The sequence below is a fragment of the Rhipicephalus microplus genome, unplaced genomic scaffold (assembly GCF_043290135.1).
Source record: "Rhipicephalus microplus isolate Deutch F79 unplaced genomic scaffold, USDA_Rmic scaffold_15, whole genome shotgun sequence".
Taxonomy (NCBI): domain Eukaryota; kingdom Metazoa; phylum Arthropoda; class Arachnida; order Ixodida; family Ixodidae; genus Rhipicephalus; species Rhipicephalus microplus.
In genome coordinates, this window is record NW_027464588.1 from 13,297,872 (window position 1) to 13,307,600 (window position 9,729).

At 50.1% G+C, this 9,729-nt stretch overlaps 1 protein-coding gene across 1 annotated transcript; it reads left to right on the forward strand.

The window, feature by feature from the left end:
- Positions 1-4,542: 4,542 nt before the first annotated feature.
- On the forward strand, positions 4,543-5,274 carry LOC142784776 (uncharacterized). Its single transcript, XM_075883275.1, has one exon. The coding sequence runs from the start codon at positions 4,543-4,545 to the stop codon at positions 5,272-5,274; it is 732 nt and encodes a 243-aa protein (XP_075739390.1).
- The last annotated feature ends 4,455 nt before the right edge of the window (positions 5,275-9,729 follow it).

The following is a 9,729-nucleotide window of genomic DNA, read 5'->3' on the forward strand; positions in this document are numbered from 1 at the left end:
GACACCGCAGCGTTGTCATCTCCCACAACGTCGTGAGAGGAGCCCAGCAACGCTGTGGAGACGCCGAGTGCGTTTGCTACGTCTTCATCAGAGGAACTCAAGGCCACGGAAAACGAACAATCCTCGAACGCATCACCGCTGGAGGAAGCATCCCAAGCATCTCGGAACGCTGGCCAACCGGGAGAATCGCTCCGACCTTCCGAGGCAACAAGTGCAAGTGACGAGCTCCATGAACGGCCACCTGTGGGCCTGGAAGGTAGCGTTAAAGCGACGCCCACAAAATAAGGAAAGACCACGTCTTCAAGGAAACCTAACACGCCTCGCACACACGCTGTACAGGCCCAAGAAGAAGCCTTCGGCAAGACATCCACACATCGTAGGAGCCGGTCACCATCACGAACGTTAAGGGGTGACAGATTTTCACAAGCCTCACGATCGGTATCTTTGTCTCCTGAAAATGCGTGTTCTCCCGACAAGTTGTCTAGAGCCTGTCGCATATCTGTACACGCGCGCTTGTGCGATACACTGTCACGCGCCCCATATCGCAACACCCTCGCCCACAATGTGAATAAAAGCGCTTGGCTTTCCTGCGGCACTCTTGGTTATCGCTATGTTGCTGGCTTGAGAATAAAGCATGTTTGAGTACTGGCGGTGTCTTCATACCCGGAAGTTCTGAAACACGACATAGCTCTTGGCGACGAGGATCTTAGGACCCTGGTGGACTGCCACAAGAAGACAAGTCAGCGAAACGATGTCGGCGCACTTGGGGCAAGTAGAACCATTCGATGACTCTTCAGCAGATTGGGCTAGTTATGAAGAACGCCTCCAAGCATTTTGTGCGTGCTAACAAAGTCTCGGAGGATCAGAAGGCTGATACCTTGATAAGCCTAGTAAGACCAAAGACGTATGCATTGTTGAAGGCGTTAACGTCTCCTGAGACTCCCGCAAAGAAGTCTATTGAAGAATTTCTAAGCTTATTGAGAAACCACTTTCTTCCTAAACTGTCCATTATCGGCGAAAGGGCCACATTTCATCGCCGCTCACAACTGCCACAAGAGACTATTACTCAGTATGCCGCAGAGCTGCGTAGACTCGCGCAAACTTGTGAGATCGGTACTTTTCTTGATCAAGCGTTAAGGGATAGATTTGTTTGTGGCTTGCTCCGGGCTGACATACAACGAAGTTTATTTGCAGAAGACAATCAATTAAAGTTTCAGACTGCAGTTGATCGTGCGATAGCCATTGAAGCTGCGATTCAAAGCGCATCTGCTGCGCGCTCAACAGCACATCAAGAATTTCAACTGCACAAGGTTAAAAGCACTGGGGAAGCTTCTACCTCATGTTATCGGTGCGGATCAGTGAAACACACCGCCAGCTCTTGTCCGCATGCGAATGCCAAATGTTTTCATTGCAACAAAAAGGGTCACATCAAGAATGCTTGCCGGAGAAAACAGCTAAAAGAATCGAAAAGTAAAAATAAACGGCATGTTACTACCTTGAAACTGCCACGAAACAATTTGCAGAGTGTAAAACCTGATGCAGAGGCAAGACAAAAACCAATCATGGTCGAGGTCACTATTGACGGCGTACAAGTGAACCTGGAACTCGATACAGGGGCTGCTGTATCCGTGATGTCTATCTCACAGTTCCGTTCTCTTTTTCCCAGAGCTCATTTGCGCAGGACAAGTCTCACCTTGAAAACCTACAGAAATGAACCCGTGAAGCCCTGCGGAGTAGCATTTGTTGCAGTCCAGTACAACGCGCAGCGTCAACAGTTGCCTTTGTACGTGCTCCGCCAGGACGGCCAGCCGCTGCTGGAGCGCAGTTGGCTACAACACCTCAAGCTGGACTGGACGCAAATACAAGGTCTTCACCACATGCACGTGGGAAACACAAATGGCTTTGACAGATCGCCTAAACTAGAGTCCTTGCTAAACCACTATCAGGACCTGTTCTAGGACGAACTCGGCACAGTAAAGGGAGAAAAGTCTACCCTTTTATTAAGGGGTGACGCGAAGCCAAGACTTTTCAAAGCAAGAAGCGTGCCTTTCGCGCTAAGAGCTACTGTCGAGCAGGAATTGTCGAAGCTCGAAGAGCTAGGGATAATTACACCCGTAACCACAAGCCCGTACGCAACGCCTGTCGTGCCAGTTGTTAAACTCGATGGTGCAGTCAGACTGTGCGGCAATTACAAAGTCTCGCTAAACCCGATACTGGACATCGAAAAGTATCCGCTACCAAAAGCGGCCAAGCTAATTGCCGCGCTGGCAGGCGGACAAGATTTTTCAGATTGACCTAAGCAGAGCGTATCAGCAGGTCGAAATGGACGATGAATTCAAACAATACCTTACGCTGAACACGCACAAGGGTCTCTTTCTGGTCAACCGCCTACCGTTTGGCATTTCATCAGCTTCCGCAATTTTTCAGCGTATTATGGATAACGCGCTGAAAGGACTAAACGGCGCAAATTGTTATCTCGATGACATACTGATCACGGGCCACACAGAAGCAGAACACTTGCTCAGTCTGGAAGCTGTGCTGAAGAGGCTATCAGAACGTGGATTTCACGTCAAAGCTTCGAACTGCGATTTTTTTCGCAATGAACTGCAGTACTTGGGTCACGTCATCACAAAAGACGGTGTTCGCCTGACGGATGAAAAGTTGGTTGCAATTGCAAATGCACCAGCTCCGACAGACAAACCACAGCTGCAGTCAGTGTTAGGACTCATAAATTACTATGGAAAGTTTGTTCCGAATCTGTTATCCATATTCTTTCCTTTGAACAAGCTCTTGAGTAAGGGCGAACCTTGGCAGTGGAACGCCGCTTGTCAAAGTGCGTTTGCGCAAGTAAAAAAAACTGCTGTCGTCAAAGCCTATTCTCATTCACTATGATCCCTGTTTGCCATTGCAGTTGTCATGCGATGCTTCTTCCTACGGAATAGGCGCAGTTTTGTTACACGCTTTTCAAGGCCAAGTTCATCCAATAGCCTATGCTTCAAGAACGTTAACAAAAGCAGAACAAGGTTACAGTCAATTGGAGAAAGAAGCATTAGCGCTTGTTTTTGGAGTCAAGAAGTTTTATTACTACGTTTACGCACGGAAGTTTGTGTTGCTCACAGATCACAAGCCACTTGAGCCGATCTTTGGCCCGAAAACAGGCATTCCTGCTATCGCAGCTGCCAGACTGCAACGCTGGGCAGTCACGCTTTCTGCATATTCTTTTTCGTTGCAGTATCGCCCTTCAGCGCAGAACGTGGACGCTGATTGCTTATCGCGCCTTCCAATCCAGCAACCGCGAACAGACGGGGCAAAAGAAAATTTTTAGATGCGGAAGCATCTTATACTCGCGCCTTGTAGTGCGCCGTCCGCGCCGTCCGCACCGCTTCTCGAACATTCGACAGCTGACGCGCGCGCATGCGGCGTCGCGCCGTCGCCCACCATCTGTGCCGCGCGCGCTTCTCCTTCGAGAACATTCGACAGCTGACAGCGCATGCGCCGTCGCACCGTCGCCATCTGTGCCGCGCGCGCGCTTCTCCTTCGAGAACATTCGACAGCTGACAGCGCATGCGCCGTCGCGCTGTATATATACTCAAGGTCGGCGCTCGCTCGCTCAGTTGCCGCTCGTCGGTTGGTTTGTACGGCGCGTCGACGTCCAAGGTCACGGTGAAATGAATTCCAACGAATCCACAAACACAATGATCGACGTCACTTCGACCAGCGCCGCCATTTCGCATACGTGTGTACGTGTTCACTCATTAACACCCCCTCCTACAACCACGTTAACCAATTTAGCCATCGACCCAAGTAAGTCGCAATTTAACACCCCATTTCACAACCACGTTAACCAATGTAGCCATCGACCCAAGTAAGTCGCACTTTAACACCCCGTTAACCAATTATATGCTCCGCATCCTCCTCAGCGTTCCCCCGAGGGAAGCTGCGGGCAATTTTTTGGTTTTGCGTTTGGACAGCATGCCCGTCTGCAGTAAACAGATCGCAGAGCAAACTGCACGGGATCCAGTGTTCCGTCATGTAGTGCAGTACATCTTGTCAGGCTGGCCTGCTAAGGTATCTGCGAACCTGAAACCTTTTTTCTGCAGGAAACTAGAGCTTTTTTTATATCAAGGTTGTGTCATGCTGGGAATGCGTGTGGTGGTACCAGAAAAATTTCGTAAATTTGTCCTAGATGAATTACATGAGGGGCATCTGGGAGTGGTGCGCACGAAAGAGCTTACAATAAGCTATGTGTGGTGGCCAAATATCGATCATGACATAGAGATATGTGTCGGCTCTTGTCACGCGTGCGCAGAGACGCGCAGTTTGCCAGTGAAAGCGCCGCTCCATCCATGGTCCTGGCCGACGCGTCCTTGGCAACGCCTACACATGGACTTTGCAGGTCCAATAAAAGGTATATCATTCTTAGTAGTAGTTGACGCCCATTTCAAGTGGCCAGAAGTATGTTCCATGACCACCACTACATCAGAGGCAACCATTGCTTGCATTCATGAACTTTTCTGCAGATTTGAATTTCCAGAAACACTCATGTCTGACAACAGAAGCCAGTTCATTTCTGCAGAGTTCCAAGTCTACCTCAAGCACAGGGGCATCCGGCACGTAGGAACCGCACCGTATCACCTAAGTAGCAACGGACTGGCTGAACGTTTTGTTCAGATTTTGAAGTCAGCGCTCCGCAAGACCAGTCCGAGGAGCGCCAGTTGGGAATTAGCCGACTTCCTTCTGGCGTATCGTAATACGCCTCATGCTACGACAGGGGAGGCCCCTTCCACTTTGCTCTTGGGGAGACGCCTGCGGACCAGACTAGACCTGTTACGACCAGCGGTCGAGAACAGAGTGCGCCAGCGCGAGTTCGACCAGAGAAGGCGTCACCCATGTCGCAACAACGTCATCACAGTTGGTGATGTCATTCGTGTGCGCAATGTCCGATCGGTACCAAAGTGGCTGTGTGCAACAGTTCTTGCCCGTATGGGACCAGTGTCATATCGGTTAAGTGTAGTGACTGCTCGTGGTGTGTTCCAGTGGGTGCATCACCAAAATCACATCCGCAACGATAACACCGGCATCGCCACGGAGTTCGAACTACCCTACAGTGAAAGGCAGCAAGAAGTTGCCACACAGGTCCCCACCTGCGACTCATCACATGACGTCGACAGCTCGCTCACCGCACAAAGTGAACCGGCGGACACTGCAAACGCTCCTAGCAAACGTCGCTACCCGCAGAGACAGCGTCGCCCACCTGATCGTTTTGTGCCGTAAACTTCTTGGACAATGCTTGGGGATCCAAATAGGTGTGGGGGATGTCGCATATCTGTACACGCGCGCTTGTGCGATACACTGTCACGCGCCCCATATCGCAACACCCTCGCCCACAATGTGAATAAAAGCGCTTGGCTTTCCTGCGGCACTCTTGGTTATCGCTATGTTGCTGGCATGCAAATAAAGCATGTTTGAGTCAAACATAAAGCGTGTTTGAAAAGCAAGCCTTCGCACTCTTTTGCGAAGGCTTGCCCACGCTGTGTCATGAGGTGTCTTATATGCTCTGCGCTGAGGCGACGAAAGATGAAGTTTGGCAAGCCTTGAGGAAAATGAACAATACCACGGCTCCAGGTCGAGACGGAATACTGATAGGGTTTTAAATAACTTTCTTCGACGTCATAGGTGCCGCACTTACTGAAATGGTTAACGGATTCATTATTGATGGGCAAAAGACGTGGTCTTTCAGTGAGGGCCGTGTAGTGTAGTCTTGCTGCCAAAGGAGGGCATGGATCCTGATGATCCACGGTCATAGAGGCCGATTACCCTCCTTAACATGGACTACAAACTTGTAGCTACGATCCTTGGCTTGAGGCTTAACCCTTTTCTGCCCGATATAGTGTCACCCACGCAAACGTGTGCAGTGCCGGGTAAGTCAATTTTTCAAACACTTACTCTGATAAGAGATTTGTTCTACTATGCCAACGCCAAAAACGTTACCGGTGCTTTCGTGTCATCGGATCAAGCTAAGGTCTTTGACAGGGTCGAACATGACTACCTATACTGCGTACTTAGAATGTTTGGTTTGCCTGAGCAGTACATTCGCTGTATAAAGCTTCTACACACCAACATGACCAGCTGACTTCTCATCAACGGCGTGGAGACAGCAAGCTTTCCAGGAACAAGAGGTGTTCGCCAGGAATGCCCAATCACACCGGTGCTGTTTCTTCTTTCCATAGATGTTCTCCTTAGGAAAGTGGCAAAGTGCCCTAATATTAAGGGCTTTCCAATGACAGGTCTGGAGTCAGTTAGCATCACCGCTTATGTGAGTGACATCTCTCTGTTCGTGAGAAACCAAGGCAGTTACCGCACTTTCTTGGAGCTGTTCGAAGAGTATGCCAGTTTATCGGGTGCTTTCCTGAATGCGGAGAAAAGCAAAGCCCTTCTCTTCAGTAGCTTCCACGGCTCTTTACCGGGTGGTATTCAATACGTGGATGCCGTAAAAGTCCTCGGGGTATATTTTCAAGACGCGGAGGTGGCCAGAAGAAACTGGGAGGACGCCGTACATTGAGCCACGCAGGTCTTCGCGTATGCCACTGACTTCAATTTGTCACTTGACGCCAAAGTGACGGTAGTGAAAACGAAAGCATACGCATATGCTTTTAGATGCGAAAGCATCTTATACTCGCGCCTTGTAGTGCGCCGTCCGCGCCGTCCGCACCGCTTCTCGAACATTCGACAGCTGACGCGCGCGCATGCGCCGTCGCGCCGTCGCCCACCATCTGTGCCGCGCGCGCTTCTCCTTCGAGAACATTCGACAGCTGACAGCGCATGCGCCGTCGCGCCGTCGCCATCTGTGCCGCGCGCGCGCTTCTCCTTCGAGAACATTCGACAGCTGACAGCGCATGCACCGTCGCGCTGTATATATACTCAAGGTCGGCGCTCGCTCGCTCAGTTGCCGCTCGTCCGTTGGTTCGTCGCAATAAATAAAACACCGCCCTTTCGCATACGTGCCGTACGTGTTCACTAATTTAACACCCCATTTCACAACCACGTTAACCAATTTAGCCATCGACCCAAGTAAGTTGCAATTTAACACCCGTTAACCAATTACATGCTTCCGCATCCTCCTCAGTGTTCCCCCGAGGGAAGCTGCGGGCAATTTTTTTATATCGGGCACATTGCACTCATACCCACACTTTTTGCGAGCCGCCTTGCGTCAATGGTTGGAGCTTTTCTATGGGATGGGAAGACACCAAAAGTTCAACAAAAGTTCCTGAAGCTCCCAAAACGTTGTGGAGGACTCAGTCGGCCAGATGTTGCGACATTCACAAAGGCACTTGCAGCTAAAACAGTTCACAAATTATTGGAGGATAATGACTATCCTGGCCGTAGCTCATTGCTATATTGAACCGGAACTCTTGGAGCCGCATTTACGTCGGAAAAGTAGCGAGGACCTCAAGCAGAACAACCACATGCCTTTTATAAGGCAGCAGAGGGCCTCAAGCGTTAGGTTGACGGCGACGCCACCGAAGATTACTTTGCAAAGGTCGAACCCGCACGCATTAGCGAAATGTTAATCAGTCGCTCGATTACTGACGAGGAAAAACAGAGATAGAGGCCCAGCAAGTGGAAGAAATGGCGGAACAACCACGTACCGGAAATAGTTAGAGAATTTGATTGGCTGCGGCGATGGGACGCGTTGACCACTCATCAGAGACTGTTAAAGTGGGGCATCATTCCCAATGACGACTGCCCCAACTGCGGGAAAAGAGAAACAATCCGCCACACGATGTTTGAATGCGTAGCGGCCAAAGACGTGTGGCACGTCGTGCGTCGTCAATTCGGAATGTCAATTCCTGCAATCCAAGAGCGCAGAAGGGGCTTATTTGAACAACTCGTACTGTACGTCACAATGTTCGTCTTGTGGCGTCGCTGCTGTATGGCCGAAGCACGGCGACGACCCCAGTGAGCTGCATACCCAGCGTTACAGAAGATTAGGATGATCATGGTTCGGTACCTTACCGAACAGATTGAAACTCAGGAGGAAGAAGCATTTATCAGAAGGTGGCATACACATTTTTTGGGAGCTCGGAACGAGAGCATTGAAGTTCCTTTACTGCCGTTTTACCTCAGGGGAAAATTGCTTCTCGTCGCACGTAATATGTGAATCTGTTCCAATTTACTGCTTTTTTTAGTTTCTTTCCTCTTAGTTTTCTTGAGTGATTCGTGATCTGTGAGAATATAGGAAGTGCTGTGTGTTACATCCTGTCCATGTTCTCTTGTTTGTACACGCCACGGAAGTGATTTGGTGTACCAGACAGTTGTACTCACCTGAAATGTTGTCACCAGTTTGCAATAAACTTCCCTGTTTCGCAACTAAAATCCAACGCTGCGCTTCAAGGTATTTACACGCTTCATTACGGTGTGCACGGCGTTTCTCGAGGCTTACTCACACCGCCTGTTAGGCCGCGTTCACACTGAGCATTCCGGCCGCCGAAAGTGCTCCGAATCCGGTTCGGCGGTGGCGAGATCCGCCGAAAGGGCCCTCTCGGCGCCGATCGCTCTCGGATCACTCTCGGCCGAATCGATCACCGCGGACCAATAGGAGCGCTAGTCAAGAAATTTTTGAAAAGTTGCGGCCAAGCCCTACTAACTTGTTATGCTGCATTGCACGTAACTGAATGTTGTAACCAATGAAAGTTTAACCTACTCTGTGCCTACGTCGAGTCCGTATTTCGTGGAAGAGGTGACCGAGCTTGCTGTTGGCGTGACCGAGCTTGTTGTGGTCTTGCAAAGCAAAACCAACCCACCAACGCCGCTGGCGTCGGTGTTTTTTTTTCTGCTCTTCGTGCATTACAAGACAGCCACTTGCCAGCGTAGTAAGCAGCACTGTCTTTTCTTGCTTCCTGCGTACGAGAATCATCGAAGTATACACCACCGGATAGCGTAGTGGCGTTTGCGAACCGCGACAACCACCGGGTGACAGCGCATCCATCCCGCGTTCGCCCCGTGGTAGATGGCATATTCGGCGGCACGGGGCGCGTCCAGTGCGAACGACGCTGTGTTTCGGCGGCGGGGGAATTTCGGTCGCTGTAGAAAGCGGATGTTTCAGTGCGAACTAGGCCTTAGGAGTGATAAGCAAACATCTCTTGACGCATGGCAGGCTTCACATACGGGACCCTCTCCCAACGCCTACTATACCATGCGCCACAGTAGGAAAGAGAGGGAGTTGGGTGACTCACTGCGTCCTCTGTCTCTCCTTGGGCACACGTTGTAGTCAGCACCAGTCACCTTCCGATTGGGTCGGCTCTCTCGATATGCTGTTCTTTCCTCCCATTTCTGCAGCAGGCAGGCAAACCAGTTGCTGAATGTGTTAAGAGAGGTTATGTAAAGTACTGCAACCATGGTCTCTGAAACTAACAATTAACAAAGCGTTTGGGTAAGTGTGGGTGCATTTCAAGGATGCAAAACATTATTTTGTGTAAACATGCATGAATTTTCTCCCTATTTCTTTGCACAAATGAAGAAATGCTATATCAAAGACGCTGTGCCCCGCTGGGCATTCGAAAATAGCAAACCATGCGAAGAATAAAACAGTACTTCCCCTGTCAAGCAATCAGTGTACCAGTTGTTGACCGAACAATGCGATAATAAATAGCTATCTGGCATTTCACTGCAAAAGAGTGAGTGAAACAACTTTATTCGGTCCACAATAGACGCGAGTAAACTCAGCGT

Bases quoted from the DNA above. Each gene is read 5' to 3' on its own strand.
- LOC142784776 (XM_075883275.1), top strand. From the start codon at position 4,543: ATGTCTGACAACAGAAGCCAGTTCATTTCTGCAGAGTTCCAAGTCTAC.